This window comes from Haliotis asinina, chromosome 5 (genome assembly GCF_037392515.1).
Source record: "Haliotis asinina isolate JCU_RB_2024 chromosome 5, JCU_Hal_asi_v2, whole genome shotgun sequence".
Taxonomy (NCBI): Eukaryota; Metazoa; Mollusca; class Gastropoda; order Lepetellida; family Haliotidae; genus Haliotis; species Haliotis asinina.
Window position 1 is genome coordinate 27,246,209 of NC_090284.1, and position 23,287 is coordinate 27,269,495.

At 39.4% G+C, this 23,287-nt stretch overlaps 1 protein-coding gene across 4 annotated transcripts; it reads left to right on the forward strand.

Moving 5' to 3' along the window:
* The first annotated feature begins 813 nt into the window (after positions 1 to 813).
* LOC137283332 (phosphoinositide 3-kinase adapter protein 1-like) lies at positions 814 to 21,597 on the forward strand. 4 transcript variants are annotated; one of them, XM_067814784.1, is made up of 12 exons: positions 814 to 987; positions 2,391 to 2,872; positions 13,318 to 13,444; positions 15,678 to 15,938; positions 16,169 to 16,356; positions 16,909 to 16,957; positions 18,865 to 18,915; positions 19,337 to 19,393; positions 19,707 to 19,759; positions 20,284 to 20,335; positions 20,484 to 20,533; positions 20,738 to 21,597. In XM_067814784.1, the coding sequence occupies exons 1-12, from the start codon at positions 945 to 947 to the stop codon at positions 20,876 to 20,878; spliced, it is 1,554 nt and encodes a 517-aa protein (XP_067670885.1). In that variant the 5' UTR covers positions 814 to 944; the 3' UTR covers positions 20,879 to 21,597. The 4 variants fall into 4 exon arrangements, with proteins under 4 accessions (XP_067670885.1, XP_067670886.1, XP_067670887.1 ...); XM_067814783.1 differs by having other exon boundaries at positions 825 to 987; positions 20,481 to 20,533; XM_067814785.1 differs by lacking the exon at positions 18,865 to 18,915 and having other exon boundaries at positions 817 to 987; positions 20,481 to 20,533.
* Positions 21,598 to 23,287: the final 1,690 nt, after the last annotated feature.

A 23,287-nucleotide genomic window follows, 5' to 3' on the forward strand; every position in this document is an offset into this window, starting at 1 on the left:
AATGATTGTTAGTTTGGGTCAGTAACTTGAATTGTTGGTGGCTGAACCCTCAAAGGGGGGTTGAAGTATTGTAAAATTATTGTAAATCCAAAAACGTTCAGTTCTGTGTGAACGTTCCAGGCTTTTTAAACGTAGAATTCTTGTTGTTTTAATTTTGGCTAACTTTTCCTGCAATCGCCAGCAGTTGAAAGGATGGTGTAAATCCAACTGGGATCCATGTAGGTAGCAAAGGTACTGTAAGTCCCCATGGTCCCTAGTATGGTGATCTACCTTCTGTTAACGTTGTTGACGATATATAGCCTGTTTTTATATTGTATTGTCTAAATAGTGATATTAGTTTTAACTTTCCATGCTAGTTTTAATTCAAATTGTGATATTCTAGTTGTTTTACTGTCCTTCGTTGACAGTCTCTACCACATGCATATATTTCATTTTATATGTTAAATGTTCTCGTCACAATATGGCTGAAATATTGCCGATGTGCGTAAAATATTAACTCACTCGAAATTTAATATACAACCTATCCATATGAATGTGTGGTTAGTTCAATAGACTAAATATAATTAAAACAATACCAATGTACAGCGCAGTGCTTGAAAAGGTAGGTATGATTAATAGAAATTATAAAATTATTTATTGAAAATTATTCATTATTGGTTATAGATTAAAATGAGGAAATATTCTGTACTTTGTGTTCTTGAGGATTTAAGGAAAACTGCCTTGCTTAATAACTGTACCTTCGATTGTCATGATATTGAAGCACAATAATGACACAGCAACACATTTTTCTTCCTGCATGTTATTTACACATCCAGCAGTTACGCCCCTTGCCTTAGAAGATAGCCTGACATAGCTGTCAACAGGACCTGATGAGATTGTGGGTCATTTTATTTAACTCACGTTTGGGAAATAATCGATGAACAAGAGCGTTTATACCATTCAGGATGTATTCGAAGGTAAACAAGACATCTAGAATGGCTGAAAAAGGTAGGACTCTAGCATACCTCCAGTTTATGATTACATGTGATCTGTCATACCATCATAACTACACACATGGTCTTCATGCATGTCTGTGCCACCTGTAATGATTGGGAAGACACCTGCATATGTTTAGATAATTTTGTAATCTAAAATTTTTCGAAGCAAAGGTTGAGTTAACTAGACACACAAATACATGTATTTATATTACCGTAACTATTTTCTTTGTTCTTAATAAGACAAGTTATTAGACAGAACGTTCACGTGAAATGTCACGTAATTTTACACCAACAAAGTGAAAAGGCATGGTAAAATTAATGTGTGTACCAAAGCTATGGTGTATCCCAATCAATGCAATCTATGCCCCATAATATTGGCTAATAATGCTCGGTTTGTGTGATAGGGATGGGTAAGATAATCAACAGTATTATGGTAATCAACCGATAATACTGTTGGAACATACTTCGTTGAAACTGCCCCCAACCAAGACGTAGTTGTTGATTGAACACATATACAAATTCATTGTTTCGACGGATATTAAACGTCCGGTAGGGTAGAGTGGTTTAGCGTATCGGCAACATTGTCAACATATCCGGAGTCCCGTAACATGTCGGATGTTTGCAAGTGGTGATAGCACGCTGCTCTGCCCTATATATATCCTCTCCCATACACTGGTTCTTAAATGGGATTTTAGCTGTAATCTTGCTTTCAGCGGTTTTGCAAAATCTGAAACATGTAGCTAGACTGAAAAGCATATTCACTTTGAAACAAATTCCTTGTTCTTCAAAAGTGGTAATTCGGACTTCGACCAGCTGAAAAATGCTGATTTTTAAGAAAACTTAAATCTAATCCGAAGTCATTTGAAAAGAAACATTCATTTATCAACTTCGTTCAGAAATGAAACATATAACGGCAAGGTACTAGAAATGCATTTATATAACAAACAGGATATGCATGGCACAGATTTGATGTAAATGTACTCCATGGACAATCTTATTGTCGTTAGAAAAGTGGCGTTAAAAAACAACCAAAGCAAACCATGGACAATTACTTTGTAGGACATATATAAACATAAATAATGACTGTGCTTTCGGATTTAGAATCTTGCGGCGTTATGTTCATGTTAACTGTAAAACGATTAAAGAGCGTGTTATCCTTTCAGTAACTTATTGGCCCTACAAAGCGTTAAGGGACACGTTACTAAATGAACAGTGGCTGCAATGTATAGGTGAACGCAAAGTCATAGAAACACAGGGCATGGAGGGGTATGGTCGTGGTGTAAAATACCAACGTGTGATCTTTTGGGTTTCACTATATTAAACCTGATATATTTTCAGATATGTCAATAGCTGAGTAAGGAACACAAATGTAATGCTTTTGCCGATGTAGTGCATTTCTGTCTTATATTTCAGGACTAGACTTTGTTATATTCTATGCACATGATGGGAAAGACCTGGCTACGTTCATCCAACAACGTTTTGGTGATACGCGGTTTGGGTGTTCTGTTGAAATTGTGGATGTCGCTGACACGAGTAAGATTAACAATAACCAGACTGCCTCCACGAACTGCATAGAAGGCAAGGTGAATGTGGTGATCGTCTCGCCGTCCTTCCTTGCTGGAGTCTCTTCTTCAGGTCTATTCCTGCAAGATGTCTTGCTCAGCTCGACGGAACGAACCGCCGTTCTCTATTTCTATGTGGATGTATCTGAAGCAGAAAAGGTTGTCCGTGGACTGTGTGACGACGCGGGAAAGTGGATTCACAGGGATGTCGGGAACAGCAAAGAAGCACTCCGTGAATGTCTTGTAACACTCATGACGTTATGCGAGGAGGATAATGATGACCAACTTCCCATGCTGAAGACATTCAAACTGATGCCAACGGTAGTGACATGGGTAAGTCCAATAGCTGTTACAAGCAAATTGTTCTGTTAGCTTGGCAATGTATATATTGAACCGCAAAAGAAACGTCATCCTAACAAAATTATGCCAGATATGTTTCATCATATTTTGAGTGTTTTTTTTACTTTTTATATGTTAGCTAAAACCGGTTCGTTACAAAAATGGTTTCAGATTCTGTATTTGATACAAAAACATTTCGTCAAAACGCAGGTACTACGGTAATGATGGGGCGAGGTTTTTATGCATTTTTCATGAAAATGACAATGCACGTGCATCCCGAGATTTCATTCCTATAGGAAGAGCCACCGAGCATGCACCGAACCATTAAGTCAGTTCCGACATGCCACGATTATCAAGGGAACAGAGGGACCAAGCTTTAGGAGGACTGAATGCTGGCCAGACGGCAAGACTTTGCAATCATTTTTCTGTTCATGTTCGAACAACACACCGCCTATAGCAACGTGTCTAAGACACTGGAAGCCGACCGTCCTCGCAGTGGAAGACCGCCTGTGAAAACGCTGGTGCAAAGTTGGAGCAGATGTCCGTCAGCACTTGCAAAATCGTTTCGCTAGGCCTACGGAAACTGAACAGACAACCATTGGCAATCACCAGAGACAAATCAGCGCCGACACAATGCGGAAGTGTTTGAGGCAGAGAAACATCAGATGTCGCAAGGCTTACCGGGGTTCGATCCTCACTATCAACGTTCGACATCGTCGTGTTCGTCTCCAGTAGGACACACATCATCGGAATTTGCGTCACCGAGACGAAAAGGCGGTATTGCGCCTCTACAGCTGATGGCAGAGTGAGGGTGTGGCGACGACGCGGGGAGCGTTTTGCAGATGATTGTGTCCTGGAAAGAGACTCGCGAGGAGGTCCGAGCATAATGGTGTGGAGTGCTATTGCTCTAAGTCACAAACTAGACCATATGGTGTTCCAGAATATTGGTCCTGGTAGAGGAATTGGTGTATCATCTGCCCAGCGCATTGAACAAGCGCTGAGGCCATTCGTAGGGCCACATTCTGGCCGTCATGGAAACCACGTCTTCCAGCAGGACAACGCGCGTCCCCATACTGCAGGAGCAACTAGAGACTTTCTCCGTCAACACAGCATATAAACTCGTCTATGGCCTGCCATTAGTCCAGACGTAAACCTGATAGAACACTTATGGGACGAGATTCAGAGGACCGACAACTGCAACTGAATACCGACAACTGCAACTGACTTGTGAAATCCAGATAAATGCCGAAGCATGTGAGCAAAGTATATGACAGATCTCAGATACCCAGTAGTATGTAGGTAATGCAACATATTACAAGCCTTTTCTCGAATTCTTACATTGTAATTGGCCGAGATTTCATTGTCCGAACGTAGGACTTAATATAAACTGGAAACTATTCGCATTCTCTATATACTATTGCATTTGGTGTCTGTGCACCGACATTTAAGAATATTTTACATGACTGTCAAATATTATAAAAAAATACTTCCATAGGTATTGGTCCTAATTCCCTTAAGTTTATAGTTAATTCCATGAGAGTCTTCTCACTACGAACTGCAAGATGTGAGACTGTTTGTCTAAGACTACTGTTACAAGCGAAAACAAAACTTGTAAGTGTATACCGTTTCAATGTTTCTCCCATTGTAAATCTAGTTTTCCTTAACCGCTAATTCCCCACCTGCCCTAAACACAAGAACTTTTACAGGAATTTACAGTTTATCCCAGCTTATCTGCATACTAAGATAAAGTTTTTAGCTGGACTTGAAGACCACCAATAGTATCTGGCACAGGAATTACATCATCCGCAAATAACAAATACAATTTCAAGTACATCTAGAAACAATTGGGGGAGTGAAATTAGTTTTACGCCGCTTTTAGCACTATTCCAGCAATATCACGGTGGGAAATACCAAAAATGGACTTGCACATTGGACCCATGTGGTGATCGAACCCAGGTCTTTGGCGTGACAAACAAACGCTTTACCCAGTAGGGGTAGTTGAATTCAAAGACGGATGAACAGTTTGTAATTTGTCAAGTCACAATGGTCAGCAATGCAAGATTCAATGCCGCGGGGCATATTACTGATCATAGTATCGTGGTCCATGCTTTCCCAATATCGGACCACCTCATCTTTCACTTCAGCAATATTTGTCAGATTTTTCCCATTGACACTTTCCTTCCCCAAACATTTTCTGTTGGATTTAGGTCAGGGCTATAGCCTGGTAAATCTATTAAGGTCATATTTTGGGACCGAGACTAGGCCTGTGAATGCTTTGAACGGTGTTTTGGGTCGTTGTCCTGTTGGAAAATCCAAAATTATCTTAGAACACATAATCGGATGGAAGTAAATGTCCCTCGAGGATATCCGTGTACCGTTCACTGTTCATATTTCCTTCAAATACACAGATGGTTGTTGCCCCTAACATAGACATGCCACCCCACACGTTAAATTTCGGACTGTACCCTTGACGCTGATACGAATGATTTTCAATTTGTTTGGTAACGAATTTCAGTGTATTAGGAAACACGGTACTTTCATCTGAGAAAATCACATTGTCCCAGTTAAAATTTCTATGTTGTAAGCACCAGTTCACCCTTCGCTCCTTTCTTCAGGTTTCATGATCGGTGATGATATTCCTCGACTTTTCTGCCAACCCATAGCATGCAGTTCAATTCTAATTGTCTCTTTACAGGCAGCCACAGTTCATCTATCAGATACTCAATCTTAGAGTTTGTTTTCAGTCAATTATCTTGGCCTACCTTCGCCTCCCTGGTGCTCAATGCCACATCCATGTGCAATATTTTTTAACACGATAAACAGTGGACAAAGGGGTGCCTGTTTTATTTGAAAACACTTCAGCTGATCTGATGTCCTTGTTATAATACCCGAAAATTAACTTCCTCTTCTCTCAGTCATCCATACTGCAGATCACTAAATGTCCGCTTGCAAGTATACAAACAGGATAACTCTTCACAAACTAATGAAAAAGGATTAAAGGAGTTGTTTCCCTTGAATGAATCCAAGCCTTACACAGATGGTCAAGGTTGATTTATACTAGAAATCCAATTAAACATATTCCTAAATTAAAAAGACCCGCAAACACAGCAACACGTTGTCTGATGGAGTTCTCGCCTGCATGTAATATTACTGTACTGGTGTATAGGGAGTGTGGTCGTGAGTAAGTGAATGAGTGAGTGAGTGAGTGAGGGAGTCAATGTTGCGTAATGCCGCATCAGCAGTTGTGCAGCTATTCGTGAGATATAATACATGTTGTATATGAAAGTGGATAAAGAACATTTTCATATATTTATAAATAAAGTATTTCCGTACAAGTAAGTAAATACAGACCATGCATTTATGTGTTAGAACACACGTCTATATGTGACTAAAAAAGAAACACTTGTATATGCGTGATACGTGACTTAAATTGTCAAACGCATAAAAGGACGCTAAGACCATAACAGGTAACATAACAGGAATATTTGCTGGAATCAACACGGAACTGCTTCGTAAGACAGTAAAGTTAAACACATCTGATGCATGCATTTTCCTTGTTCCTACTTGAATGGCCGTGATCGTGGTCGTTGAGTGACAATGACACTATACAGAACACAAATGGACAATTTACGAAAATAGATTGTGCAATTATCCCGATCAGGTGATTAGTCTTCCTTAAGAATATAAAAAGTCTTCCTTATATGTATGCGCGCACGCGCGCACACACACACACACACACACACACACACACACACACACACACACACACACACACACACACACATACACACAAACTCACACTGAGGGAGGTATATCAACAACCAGCATATCCACAACTAAAAAAACAAGGTAGGGATACTGAATTTACAAGACTGATAAAATGCAAATGATGAGGCCATGGAGGAAACAGATAATACAGAAAAGTTAAGGGAAAATATGACAGTTTATTCCATTTATTTGGAAATGTTTCATCCGTTTGGATATATATTAATTTTGTCGGAAAATGGAATATACCCTACCGGTTTTGAATCGTATATATCTATGATAGCTAAAAGCATCATGTTTGTAGGTGTATGCACAATAAAACCATATGTAGACTATAAGTGAGTGGAAATGATGCGTTTTTCTGTACTAGTGCTTGCTGTACATTCATGTGAGGTATTGTAGTTTAGTTTTGTCTTGTAGGGATGTTACCAGATATTCGGACGTCTCTTTTAGAATTTGCTGGACCAGCGATATATGATGGTTTAGGGACAGACTGACACTCAGGGAGATTTGACGTCTGCTTGAACTTTTCCAAGGACAGGTGCTTTCCGTTCGTCGTTGTGGTCGATCTATGGTTCCAGTAAACCGCACATCAGTCATATTTCCTCATCTGAATATGTCGGGCATTTTGAAGTACATTGACATCATCAGTTAGCTGCTGAGGTAATCGGGCACCCGTGAATGGCCACCTCCTCGTGGTGGGTGCTGGGTAACCCTGAGAGCCGTTCACCCTCGTCGTGGACACAGGGGAATATTTGGTCCACTAACCCGTTTGCCATGGGTTGCGGCCCTGTGTCGGTTGAGGAAGGGATCCTGGTGGTTGAGGGCAATGGGGACCTGCAGCTATGTTCCTATTGCCTAATACACCACTAGGCGGGTGGTTGAATGGACCCGGTTCAACCAATCAGCTGGTCATGCCAAGCCCTGTGCATGGATTATAATTATATTTATCATTGCACAAATGTCATATGGAATTGGTGTAACTTTAGTCTTGGCTTTATTGTCTAAAACATATTTGATTTTGAATTATGTTGTTCTAAACTTTGCCTAGAGTCCTATGCCCAGAAGGCGGTGACTCATGGGCCAATCTTTAAATTCTTCTGCTGGAGTATATCATCCGGGTATCCTTGCTGCTGTAAGCTTTAGGCCCGCTTCCTTTAGAATTGTCCTTGTGATACTCCGTGGTGAGTGGGGAGCTTGGATGACAAACCACTATATCAGTAATCATGGATTACCAAACCCCGACCAAAAAAAAAAAAAAAACACCGTCAACTGGAAAATGGTGATCAGCAACGACCCTCTATACAAATTGATCACTGCCCCGTTTTTTTTTTGGTTATCGAAACCCTTGACAAGACTCCTTTAAAATTAGATCCCTTTGCAGTTTGAAAAGGTATCTCTGGCATTGCAGGTGAGGTGAAAGATTTCAAACGCTTGCGATCAGGATCGCTGCTGATTGAATGTAGCAGTGAAAACAAGAAGCTACCAACCTGTTATCAACTGATATGTTTGTCGGAGTCCCGGTATTAGTTTCTGTTCACAGAACACTGAATACAAGCAAAGGTATAGTTCGAGACCGTGAGCGTCTTCAAGCAGACATGACTGAGCTCGACATAGAGTCCGAGATGAAAGATCAAGGAGCATGTTTCGTCAAATGTTTCACAACACGAAAAATGAGGAGACTGTCCAAACCAATATATATCTGTTTTCATTTTCAGCTCCAACTTCTCCAAAGTCAATCAAAGCAGGATACTGCAATCTGAATGTTGACTTATATATTGCAAATCCTCTGCGCTGCTTTAAGTGTCAAAAGCACGGACATGGTGTTAATACTTGCACATCGTCTGTTACATGTGCTCACTGTGCTGAGAATACACATGTAACCCAAGATTGTGATCGTATTCACAAAAATGTGCAAACTGTTCAAGAAATCATTCACCCTTTTCTAAAGAATGTCCCATTTGAAAAAGGCAAATGGAAATTAACAAAATCAAATTTTCCAGGAACGTCAGTTTTGCTGAAGCAAGAAAGATTGTACTATCTACTGAGCACACTCTCACAAAAACATCTGAAGCCTTATCAAAAGGAACAACTACACCAGTACTAACTTCGTCAAGCTCAGGTCGGACTGACCTGACATGGGTGAATTCAGATATTCCTCAGTCTATCTCAGAACAGTCTAATCAGACAGATACAGCTCACTTTACGCAGAAGATCGTATCGCCTTCGGCCACAACTCCTTCACAGTCTGATAGGAACGATAAACAAAATGTAAAATCGAAATTCAAGACCAGACCAGAAACTTCGAAATCAAATCGAGCACCAAAGGGTCAGATAATAAAATCAAATTGTTTAACAAGTTTGGATCACTAGAGGAGATGGACGTATCTGATCACATCCATCTCAGGGCACATAGCTTGTCGCCCTCAAAGAAAGCGCGGGGTAGATCCCCAATCTACCCATCCAAACGATATTGTTTTCCAGATATATAGTACAGTGGAACTGTAGAGGATTAAAAACAAAATTTAATGAGTTACATCTTTTAGTTCAAGACCTGGCACCATCAGTATTTTGTCAGCAGGAAACTCATATGAAACAGACAAATAATTTTAATCTACGTCAGTTCGATGCATATCACTCTTTCTCACCTCTAGGTGACAGGACCACTAGCAGATCTTCAATCCTTTTAAAGCAAAATGTTATTCATAGCCAGCTAACACTTAAAACTAATCTCCAAGTCGTTGCAGTAAGACTCACTCTTCATATTGCAGTTACAATATGTTCCCTGTATATTCCGCCTTCTTTCACACTTAACCTGTCTGATCCTCAAGCCCTATATGATCAACGTATATTATAATGGGTGATCTTAATGGCCATAATCCACTCTGGGGTGGTACAAATACTAACACAAAGGGTAAAACACTGGAAGAATTTACTTCCAATAATGATTTGTGTATATACAATGATGGTTCGAGCACTTGTCTGCATCCTGCAACCGGTACCTACTCTTCTCTGGATTTATCTCTTGCAGACTCTGCAATGGTCAGTCCACAATGACCTTTGTGGAAGTGATCACTTTCCAACGATACTATCAGAAACATTTCCAACTGATTCGCCATCTTACACAAGATGGAATTTTTCCAAAGCAGACTGGTCCTTATTTCAAACTTTCCGCAGATCTAAAATACGAGCCGAATGTTTCTTGGATATGGCTGATCCTATAAACGTGTTTTCCGACGTTTTAAGTGAAATTGCTGATGAGTGCTTACCAAGGTCCTCTACAACCCCACATGTACGGAAGCCATGGTTTAATGCAGACTGCAAAAATGCTAGAAAAGCGAGGAAAAAGGCAGAGAAATATTTCCGTCATCACCCAACTGTCCACAATTTAAATAAATTTAAAATATTAAATGCGAAGGCACGTCTTACCTTCAAACAAAACAAACTGCAATCTTAGAGAAGCTATATTTCCAAAATAAATTCACGCACGCCTATTCAGAGAATAAAAGGCAAAGGTTCAAAATCGGCCGTTCACCATCTTAAAGATGGTGAAAATTTAATAACTGACACATCTAAAACTGCAAATAAAATTGGCGAAACTCCTGCAAAAAACTCATCATCAGCAGATTATGTTCCTGAGTTTCAGAGGTATTAGAAACAACAGGAAAAAACAAAACTTAATTTCGATTCAAATAGCGGTGAAGATTATAATGAAGTGTTTCATTACATGAGCTATATACAGCTCTTGAGCAAGCTCATGACAAAGCAGCGGGTGATGACAACATACATTAGTAGCTACTGAAACACTTGCCTGAACCATGTCTGATGACACTTTTGAATATATTTGACCAAATATGGACGTCTGGGGAATTCCCTCTTTCGTGGCGTAATGCCATTGAAGCCCCAGTACCAAATCCTGGCCGGGATCATACAGCTCCGTCGAAGTACAGGCCGACATCTCTCACTAGCTGTGTCTGTAAAACCATGGAAAGTATGGAGAACAACAGAGTAACTTGGTATCTTGAAACCAAAGACCTGATCATCGAGAAAGCTTATGATACGACTTAGAAGCATGGCATTTTGAAGGATTTACATGATTTTTGGTTGAGAGGCTGCTTGCCTGTTTTTATAACAGAGTTTTTGAAAGACAGGCAATTTCAAGTCCGAGTGGGTTCAACCCTGTCTGATCATTACAATCAGGATCAGGGTGTCCCTCATGGTGATATATTGTCTCTCACTTTATTTAGTACTAAAATCAACAGTTTATCCAAGGTTTTAAACGATTCAATTCATGGATCACTTTTAGTGGATGATTTTAATATTTCCTGTCGTGGTAAAAATAGCCATACTATTGAACGGCAATTAAAGTTGTGTTTATACAAAATAAATAAACGGTGTCTTGAAAACGGCATTCTATTTTCTAAGTCCCAAACTACTTGTATACACTTTTGAAGAAAATATAACCCGCATAAGCATCCTGAACTATCTTCAAACGGCATTCCCATAAGAGTTGTAAAGAAGGCCAAGTTCTTGGGTTTAATTTAGGATTCTTACCTTCTTACCGCACATTAAATCCCTCAAGGCTAAATACCTGAAGGCACTAGATGTGTTGAAAGTTGTTTCCAACTCAGAGTGGGGAGGGGATCAAACTATCCTATATCGATCACTGGTCCGCTCAAAACTCGATTATGGCAAAAGCAAAAGCAACCTTAAACTTCTGGATTCTGTCCACCATCAAGGCTTAAGACTTCGCCTACTGACAGTCTTTACATTGAGGCCGATGAACCATCTCGAACACAACGTCGTATAAAATTATCCTTACAATACATTACTAAATTATGCTTTAATGAATCTAACTCTGCATATAACTGTGTGTTCAATCCACTTTATGTGGATTTGTACGACAAGAAGTGTTCTCTTGTTCCGCCTCTTGGGCACAGAATTAAACCGTTTCTTTCTTCGGCCGTCATTGAGCTGGAAAATATAGCTCCCTCCCATAGTCTTTCTTCTCCCCCTTGGCAGTTGGTTAGGCCACGAGTCGACCTAACATTAACTTCATTTAAAAAATCAGAAACGAATGAATTACAACATAAACAAGAATATAATCAATTAAAACATAAATATAGCAATTACAAATCCTTATTTACAGATGCGCCACCGTCCTTGGATCCAGAACAATATCTTCTAGATTACCATACAACAGTTCTATTTTTACAGCTGAACCTAACGTCATATTAACGGCTCTTAAATATACTCAAAGACACCCTAGACATAAACAGTATATAATCTATTCCGACTCTCTTTCTTGCCTTCAGGCTTTTAAAAAATTTCTAGTAAACATCCACTTTTAATTGAAATTATTGAAATGTATCATGATCTTGCTACTGGCCAATACGACATCGTCTCTTGTTGGTTACCCAGCCACGTAGGCATTTCAGGGAATACACTGGCTGATCTTGCTGCCAAGGCAGCGCTCAACAAATCTGTGACTCCACTTCTTATTCCATACTCAGGCTAAAAAACTGCTATTGGATCTTATATCCGTGATCTGATGCAAAAGGAGTGGAACACCCAATTAGGTATCAATAAATTACATGAGATAAAACCTTGGGTTGTCACTCCAGATTTGAAGAGGCCATCCTCCGACGATACCGTTTTGGTCATACGAGGTATACACATGCATACCTATTGAAAGGTGAAGAATCTGCGTTTTCCATCCCTTGTGATGAGAGAACCACGGTCAAGCACATCCTGCTTGACTGTGTTGAATTCTTCATCTTCATCAATATTTCAATGTAAAACACTTTTGGATCTTCTTAACACATTTAATTATTGGATTTCTGAAGGAAATTGATTTCCTTGCTGAACTGTAATTGATATGCTCTGTCGATAGTTGTATTTTAATGGTTGGTAGTATAGATTAGGAACATTGATTATTAGTGGCTGTACCCTCAAAGGAGGTTGAAGTATTGTAAAATTATTGTCCTCCTGAGAAGTCCCAAAATTTTCAAGGTAAATTTATACATGCCAGGATTTTTAAGCGTAGTATTTTTGTTATTTTAATTTGGCTAAACTTTCTTACAATCGCCAGCGGCTGAGGGGATGGTGTAAATCCAACTAGGGCCCATGCAGGTAGCAGAGGTCCTATAAGTCCCCATGGTCCGTAGTATGGTGATCTACCTTCAGTTGTTGAAGATCTGTAGCCTGTTTTTATACTGTATTGTCCATATAATGATATAAATGTTAACTTTCCATCATGGTAGTTTTAATTCAAATTGCGATATTCTAGTTGTTATACTGTCCTTCATTGACAGGTTTTATAATGTACATTCGTTTTCATTATTGAATGTTCTCGTCACGATATGGCTGAAATATTGCCGATGTGACGTTAAATATTAACATACTCACTTACTCACTCACTGAGGCAGTCGTCCAAATAGACTCAATAAAAATGTCCTGATAACCACCATGTTTGTGTATGTAATTTATGTGTGCAGCTTAAGCAAAATGAGAGCATTATCAAATTACATTGACTTTGTTTGACATGATAATTCTAGCAACTGTATCATACAGCTTCAATAATGTTGATAACGTGATAGTTTTCCTGTTGTCTCACAAATCAATCTTACAGAATTATGTGTACAAGTTATAACTCTCACCCTTCATTTTATCAGAATGTGGACAAGGTCTACGTGATGTTTTCAAGGGAAACTCGGGGGTGTGTTGAAATACAGCAAGGCAAATCGGAAAAGACTGTTGCAACTTTCTACAACCCTTACACATATTATTTCAATCCCATGGGTAAGTAAATAGTTGCATAGCATACGTCTCTCAAGACTAGAAGTGTTTTAAGGAGGTTTTATATAAAATATGAAAATGTCAAGAAATTGTTAAATTAAGAATCTTTTCATAGAAACAAATGTGTCCCGAATCTACTTATGTAATAAAGATAGCAGGTCACCACGGCATTTTCTTGACAGCTGGCAGCGGCTTTAAAACGTAATAATAATGTTAATACAAAAGTCATCAAAAGATGACATATCCCCCCGGCCTCCACATATTTGAAAGGACAAATCATCTGAAGGTTACTCGATGTTTTCTTAGATTAAGTTTGAATCGTTCTTAGGGAAGTCATGGACAATATAAATGCCATAAATCTGTAACCAGCAAAAGGCACCACTTCAAGATCTGTTGAAAGACATGAAATGGTTTTCGAGCTCTTGAAACGAAGAATATCCCTTCATTTTGAGACTAAATCAGAATTGTTCCAATGGAAACCGGGAAAAATAAAAATGGCAAAACATTGTAAATAGCAAAAGGCACTACTTTGTGGCCTGCCTCAAATATCTGCCCAGTGTTGCTGTAATATATTGAATAGTTTTCGAGTTCTGCTCTGGAAACAAAGCCCTTCCCTCCATTTTGAGACGAAGTCCGAAACGTTTCTATGGAAACCGAGAAAATAATAAATCACAAGAACATGTAAAGAGCAAAAGGCACCACTTTGGGATCTGCCACACATATCAACCAACTTTTGTAACAGATATTACAAAGTTTTTGAGATGTGCTCCGGAAACAAATTCACACCTCTCACTTTCGAGACTAAGTCCGAAACATTTCCATGAAAACCGAGAAAATGATAAATCACAAAATCCTGTACATAGCAAAGGGCACCACTTCAGGTTTTGATTGATATATCTACCAAGTTTTGCAGAAAAATATTGAACGTTTTTTTCAGTTCAGCTCCGGAAACGAACCCCACTCACACCAAAATGTTCCTTGGAAAAACCCAAACAAACAAACAAACAAACAAACAAATAAATAAATAAATAAATATGCCCAAAATCTGTAAATAGCAAAAGGCACAACCATAGGTTCAGATTATTATATATATCAACTTTTGGTCTAAAAATATTGAACGGTTTCTGAGTTATGCTCCGGAAACAAAATGATTACTGACGGACAGACGAGGCGTCGACTATATCCCCTACATTACATGCCGCTGGAATAAAAAGTTCTCATAAAAGTAAATCGATTAATTTTACCATTCCCAATGTGTTTCTATATATTTCAGTGCTGATATGAAAGAAAGCAAGAAAATCAATTTTCAAAGCATTGTGTAGGATTTGACAGATTATTTAAAGTTTTAAAAAGTATTGATGTCTCAATGAAAAAGGGGTTTTATAATAACAAGATTTTTGTTATAAAATCAATATTTATATAGTAAATGCACACTAGATAAATCTTCCAAAATATAAATGTGTTACCAGATGGTATCAAAATTATCTCCTATTAATCCAAATACCCCAAATAAATTTGATAAGGGGGGGGGGGGGGGGGGATAGGTTTACCTCAGGATAAATGTTGGTGTGGCCAAAATATGAGGTATGGTCAGAAGGGAAATAACTGCGTGAGATAAATACACGCTCCTACTACCACAACCCGTCGCATACAGTTTGTGTGCAAACCACGGCAATTTAATGTGACAGCTGTAATATACAGTAGTACCTGAAGAAATACGTTTTTTTTTATAATATACCTAAGTAAATACATGTGGATGGATACAGTTTCGAATCAATGAAAAATACCTATCGACTCTGTGTAAGTTCTCTATTGTATTTGGACATAGTGGAAACAACTGTCTTCTCAGACTCCTGTGGCGTTCCATCTGCACCATGATATTACTAAGAAGACTTCAAATTAGGTTAGCATGGAGGGACATTATATTCAAACAAGACTTTGCCGTGAACATTTGCATGATGTAACCATACGTTTGGTTGTTCACAATTACACACCGAAATTGATATTTAAAGCTTTCCAAAGCAACAAAGCAACACGTGTTCACTAGTTTCGTGTCGAGCACTACACTTCTTTTTACTCTAACGTCATTCAGAGCTTTGGCGATCATCAAATGAAAGTATTGAAAAAAGTTGTTAAATCTGGATTGGACATCGGTGTCTGTATGTTATACGTCATATATGACAGATAGTGATAGTATTGATCAGTCGTACGTTGTTATACCAGACTGTATGTGTAGGTGTTTACTCGGGCGAGACGGATGTTCAAGTGTTCGTGAACGGGTGTTCATCAGGCGTGGAAACGTTGGCGTACTACTCCAAGCTGACCGAGTTTCAGTTTCTCCTTGATGAAGTGAACAGACCCCTGGATTTACTATGTCAGTCAGTGTTGGGGGACAATAACTGCAACATTGGGATCCTTGACCAAACTCTGTGCCACATGTTTGGCAGTGCCAGTAGCTTCACGTCACTGCATTGCGAGGAACATGACGAAGCCACAGGTAAAGGAATATCTGTTATTTTGACGTAAGAATTCAGGGTCACCTCAGCGAAAGCCTTTTATAATGGGCAGAACTGAAATAGTTTTTCCAAAGAGAAAATCTGAAACATACGTATGCCCCTTTCACTAACGTTGCAGATCACCACTTTGCTTTGAGCATGAGTGAATATGAAAAACATATTATTTAGCTATATTGTGTTGATCGTTTGATGATTTTGCATTGTTTTATAGGCAAAAGAGACCAGGAATCACCAACACTACTTCATGTTGCTGCTCGGTTTGGACTGAAGGAGCTATGCAGGTCCATACGAGACACGGCAGTGGGAAAACTGGCATGCAAGATAAAAAATAGAGACGGTCTCACACCAGCAGACATCGCACTGAAATTTCAACACATTCGACTTTCCGAAACTCTCAGGGTAACATTTATTAGAGATGAGAACAATGACCAATTAATGTATATCTGTCTGGCGTAGGTATTTGATTTGTCGCACTGAGCAATAATGCAGCTATATGAAGGTTATATAATCGATCAGCGCAAATGGATTACGAACCTGGATTACAGGTCAGCGAGCGTGACCATCGATACAGTTAGTCGCCTTTCACGACAAATATATGTTGTCCCAGCCCAGTTCTAACCCTGATATTAACAGGTTCCTATGGTACAGTATGAGAATCTAAATAGCAGGGGTACGTTAGTGACGATTGACTTCAAAGACACTAAGTCAGATGTTTTCTGTGTTATAATGTTTGACCTCAAAATGTGGTTACCTCAGTCCAAATGCCATACTTCAAAACTGAGTATCAGTAGTTCCAAATATTCTTTAAGGGAGCTCCACCGTAAGGTATGTACACAATACTTTATTTAACCAGATGCAGCTATGTAACTACATCAAAATGGGATTGAATTTCTGAAGTCATTCTTAAAGCCAACTAATATACATTATATAATAACTGTCAATTTGTTCAAGGAACCATCGCAGCTACAGAGACAAAAAGAAACGCTAGAGGTTGAACAAGGTAAATATATGAGCACCTAAACTTCAGCACCCTCATCCCCTCTAAAGACTCACGTCATGCCATGATTCGTGTATTGCTGACCTCTAAACCGTACGGTTTGCTCTTTTGGACCATGGTCAAAACACGGCTCGTATACCAACAGGATATGGTTAAACTCAGATACAATGCTGTACTTTTCTACACATACTGGGGACGTGACTCCTGGTCGGACTCTTGTGATTGTATATTCGAGAACTGATCAGAACATTAACTCAGGTACTCAGTATTTCCTTTACATTGTGTCTTCAAGTCAATAGTAACGTTACACTGCCGATTCGCTTGAGCTTCGTATCATCATTGAGGGTTTTACATTTAGAGGGCACGTTAGTACATGGAATTAGTATCCAGTGAGGGATACGTATATCCTGAGTGAAAATTTAAGACATATACTATCTCCAGATCTACATCTCTGTTTCCCAGCATGTTGTGTTAGACTGTGTCTGAAGGATACCCGGATGTTTGTATTAATGCATACACTCCCACAAAGGAAGCGCATAGGTGATACGGATAGCGGGAATTTCACGTCAACACTTTTGATTGAAACGTTTCCACCAGGAAAATTCACATTTACATATTTTTAATTGAAAGATTTGTCGCATCAGAAAACACCGCTAACGTTTAAAGCATAAACTGTGAAACACTTTCGAGGAAGTAAATGTGAATGAAAATTTGCATCTCAGACTACTGGCTGATTAAAGCAACATCGCATGTATCAACCACTGATACAGGAATCAAACTGATCAGGCCACAATTCGACACTGTAACAGGAGACATTGCCATGGAACGTCAGGAGGTTGAGAAACCATCTTGATCATCATTTGCGTTTGCAAGATGTGATACACAAACAGGCGCTGAAGGCACTAGGGATCACTATCATCTGGTACTTTATTTGCAGAACGGATTGCCCCAGTAACAGAGGTTGCACTCAAAATACCAGGTTTTAAAAGAGTGACCTGGAATCGTTTGTGTGTGGCTTGACACCGTGATAAAAGAGAATGCAATTGGTATACGTGTTACTGGACGACAGGGTCGGGAATCAACAAGCTCGGAACCCTAGACGTCATCGGTTCTTGTCTAGAAGACACAGAACGGCACTGAAAACAACATCTGTTTATGAACCAATGTGATTGAACGTAATCCGCTGACTTATGCATTTATGATGCTTCCAGTCCAACTCCCTTATGGTGCGATTTGGTTGTAAACCCACCATATCATTTGTAGAACATTTCGCCTTTCCGTTCACTTTTTGGGAGAGTATATTCATATTTCCTTCTTCACCTCTGCATATGGGTTTGTTTTCTGCCATGACTCTTGGGCCGTCTTACAGTACAAAACATATGTCTTTCAAGCAATACTAAAAGAATAAGCTTCGAAGGAGCATGTAGCGTTGAGACAAAGCAAGGCAGAATATGCAACTGACTACTGGTCCTACAGATGACTCTATAAATTATCTGCTCAAAGAAACAAGAGCATGTGCTGTTTTCTGAAAATGTAATTCTTTGCTAATTAAAGAGATAACAATAATGACATTTCAGGAATAGACAGAGTGACTTCTGTACAAGTTGCTAGGAGCATGTTGCTATGGCAACCCGCGCATGCTTTGGCGTAAGATCCACAAGAAAACGCTGACATCTTTAACCGTGTATCCTGCGTATCCTGACCAAACATTTACAAGTACATTCCTTGTTGTGAGCTGATGCTTAAATAATTTTCAGGAAGTGCTTAGCCTTTCCACGCGTGTATGTTAATGTCCAGCTTGAGAAGTTTGGACAAGAGGTACGCAAGATAATGGGAGATTAGGAATAATTATTAGGATCATCAAATCATATTTCTTTCAACGAATATTATTTATCCGTGTTCATTTATAGACAAAGAGGCTTATTGTGACATGATGAAAGACGAAAGTGGTACTTTAAAAGGCAAGTATTGTGTTTAATCGTAGGATACATCATGCCATTTTCTCTTCATCCGTGCACTCTTTACTAGTATGCTTGGTGGCATCCCTGCAGTACCCATGCCAATACTGCATGTCATGTCTTCTTGCTTCCTCACTGCACGCATATCAAGCTTGAAGTAATACCATTCAAAGTGAAAGGACGAAATGTGGCTTTTCTAATCATTAAAGGAGATATTTGCATCCTTGAATCAAGATGTATAAATGTATATTAAAAGGTGGGTGAAAGGTTATCACATGGTAACATACAGTCGAGGAAAGTCTTACCGGTGACACAGTAGTTAAGTGGAACATTTTATCCTTCCTATATTCCTGTTACCTGCACTTGCTGTAGCTACATACTCATTATTGTATTTCCCTACCAACATTCATTGATGACGTTGCAGAAGTAAAGGAGAGAAGGGTGTATGAAGATATCAGTGCGTCAAAAGCTCCTGATACCGGTATGAAATATTTTGATAACTAGCACTCTTGAGAAATGTCATAGACATGCAGAGACAGGTATTACTATAATGGTAGCATTAGATGTCCACCATATCCGATGGTATACAACGAAACCACGTACAGACTTCGGATGTTCCTTCTCTTACAGATACATTAAGATAGAGCATAAATATCCAATAACGTCTGTTTGTGAAGTAACCGTTGTGTTTGGTTCTGGGTCAAATTGTATCTAGATGTAGAATTAAATTCGGTTTTTATTTAGGCAATATTTAGTCACACGCCCTTTCATGTCCGCTTTATACTTGATTTCAGTCCAAAGATCAATGTCATCTCCGGCTGCCAATACCTACATGGCCATGGACATGGTGTGTATTTCATTTCCTATTTAAACCGCCTTCAGCAAATTCCTTTACCACGGACAACACATATATGCTGCGCGAGAATCTGAAAAGAATCCTCACGCCTCAGTTCTGATCGCTCCTGGATATATGTGTACAAGAATGTACAACAGTGTACAGCGATGGGTACTGTCATCTCACTCCATGACCCACTGCCACCACTACAGACTAACGTAATAGAACATGGTTTTGTGAACATCCACTTCTTGAAACTTTGTCTACTCGTTATTGCTATGGACATAAATACAATACAGCTATGGAATCAACTCTCCATTGAACTCAAAGTGTCGCCCGCTATTGACTCGTTTATCAAGTTCATTGAAAAACAGTCATTTCAGAAAATATTAAAACCTATTACTCAATATTCCTGTTATTTTTACCCTCGTGACATGTACTTATTTACTTTTATTTCACTCCGTGTAGCGACTTGAGCGTGTATTATATGAGGAATTCAGCGCATTATGAATACACGTTATTATCTGTTATGACAGGTGGGGACAGAATTTCGCACAAGAATTGGTGTGAGGGACAACAACAGTAATCGTGAGTATCTTCATTCTGTGCCACTAATTCATGTCCAGTTTACTGTGTAATGAATATCTTTAGTTTAATGTGCACTTCGTATGATTTATGTGATGACTTCCTGGTTAAGCCATTTCTAAGTTTGATTTCATATATATTTGGACAGCAGTGCCTCCACCAGTCACGCTCAGAAATCGCAGCAGAACACTCAACAATGAGGTAAAGTGTTTACATTTCACAATACGACAACATAGGCAGTTTGAATATTAAGTTCCATACCGCTTACCGAGTAACAGAGGAAACGTCCAAATGGTAAACTGGATCTCAAGTGGATTTGATTCGGATGCATAAATGTATGAACAATGTGTTTTCTTTACAATAGCTTGATACAAGAAAAACATTATAATTTGTAACATTTTGCAGATTTCAAGAGAATCAGCCCGTATATCGATGATCAAAGAGGAAGACATAGGTTTCTTGCCACGTTTGCCAAAAAGAAGAGAAGACAGACTCTACGCAAGCATAAGAGATGTGTCAGAGCCCACGCAACACCGGAAATCCTAGAGGGAATTGTCTTTGACCAAATCATAAGAGAATTCAAGGGAGATTTTTCAAGTGTTCAACTGACATTGTACTGATTCTAACTCCAAGTTCAGAATCCATCAATTGGTAATGTTATATGGTTCATGGTTAGAAAGAAAGAAAAACCCAACATATTTAACATGTATATACTATGAAGTATAGATATTGTTCTGCAGTGTAGCTGTGTCAGTATGCACTGATCATGGTTTCGAAACCTATCTGTGATTCGGCCCTATTAGTGGCCTGTCACCAGTTTACGACGTGACCATTGGGGTACGCCTTCTGGAGTTCAAAAACACCACAAATCCTAAGAGAGGGTTGACACAGCAGGTAAGGCCAGGCGCTAAAACGTTGACTTGCCGTTGTCTCGCTGAGAATGAACAAGGAAAGAGGAAAATTGTATGTGTGGCATGAAGGACCCGATACAGCAAAAATACTCTATTGTTCTTCCTGCATATAGGGGCACAGTTGCTCAGATACAAAAAAGTGATGAATTACGCGCTGTGCCATCATAAGGACACTTTATTAACGTCAACAGGGACTTTAACGAAATGTTAAACATTGACAGATAAACATAATTATTTTCAACAACATGTAACTGAATATTTCATGTTCAATATATACGCAAACATATTTTAGATGTAAAATGAAACGCAATGGTGTAAAAGCAAGTGCACAATAAACAATCGTTGTAATAGAAACTTGTCGTGACCTTTTCAGAATCATGCATGGTCACAAATAATACTGAATCTGCTTGTGCTTTCGGGTCATCACGTGCACAGTTAGTGAGGGGTTTCAGGTGAGTGCGGATGCTTTACCCATTCGACTATCCCACCAGGGAGACTCTAACCCTGATTAAACAAATATTAACAATTTGTGATGGACTGTCAACACTAATGGTTACAGTGATTTATCGGCCTACTTGAAAAGCGTCAAAATCAAGAATGGCACCTCATGCACGCGTATGGGACTACTGCATTGTGCGCGTTCACCCCGTGCGTTGTGTTTAGGGGAAGTGAAAAACAGAAATGGTAGTGCGTTCATAAGACGTTTGGTTTTGAAACGTTTCCTAACGCGTTTACTTCCTATCCAAATGGAATGTTCAGGTTCACCTACTTTTGTTAAGAGTGTATGATTACCTACGCTGCTGTAACGCATGACGATGGCCATCTCCCCTACTTCTTCACGTGGGCGTGGCGTTTGCTCGCCACGACAAAACGGGGTCAAATCCTCATGAGGGTACAGTATGTGAAGCCCATTTCTGGCAACCCCGATGGTGCGGGAATATTGTTGTAAGCAGTGTGAAACCAAACTCACTCAGCCCTCTTCACATTCCCCTAATGCTAGCTCATCATCACACTCAAGTCCGCACCAGGTGCAATTTGCTTTTCGTGGTGCCCAGGCTAAGTTAACGAGGACACCCGAACGCTGGAGTTTATGTATTCATCTCTTAAATGATATGATGTCAGAAATCCTATGGCGAACTGAACAGTGTACCTATGTACCGGTGAGCAGCCACTGGTTTTGACTTTTGCCTGTTTGGGTTTTAAAGTAGTAAGGAGTCTGGTTGTTTCTGTGATACGATTTTATGACTATTACAATTGGGTGAGTGCTTACTTGCTATTTTAATAAATACCACAATGCAAATACCATAAGTTGCATTTGGATGGGACTTTCAGTTCATCATCCACGGGTTGCCTTAGGTTCCCCTTCAATGGTTGTGTTGAGCAGAGCCGGATTTTTTTTTATTTTCAACAATCATCAAAGTTTGCCATAATAACCTTGGGGCAAATTTGACTGGCTATTGAATCTAACTGGTGGATGGATGTGTGCGTGTAATATCACCAAACAATTTCATTTAACTTCCTCTCCTACACCAACAGCCAGTAGTAAGTACACCTCATTGCCTCAAATTTGTGAATTCTTTAACCAGCATATTTGGAGTAGGGATAAAGATAAAATATATAAAGCAATTAATTTCATTCAAATACATGGCTATACTTATTAACTGCAATGGTGTCATAACCTCAGAAACAGTTATCAGAAAATAACTGAAACAAAGTGTACATTCCTGACCTGCCAGTATGTGAGGTGAAGTGGGGTTCAACATGGTATTTATTGGCTGACAAAGATAAATTGGACCAGCATAGCGAACGCATATATGAGAAGGTGGTGCACAGCAGTGAGCAAACCCATTTGGTATGTAAAGGCAGAGCAAACGTAGGCTAGTGCATGTGCCATGCATGATGATGAAATTGATTCCACAGGATTTGCTGAGACAGGCGAGCATTTCACACTACTCTTGATCTCAGACAGCCTCGGGCCCCTTCGCTCATAATGGCAGCGCCAATGGGAGACACTCATATGGGTCAATAGTCACGTCAGTGCTCA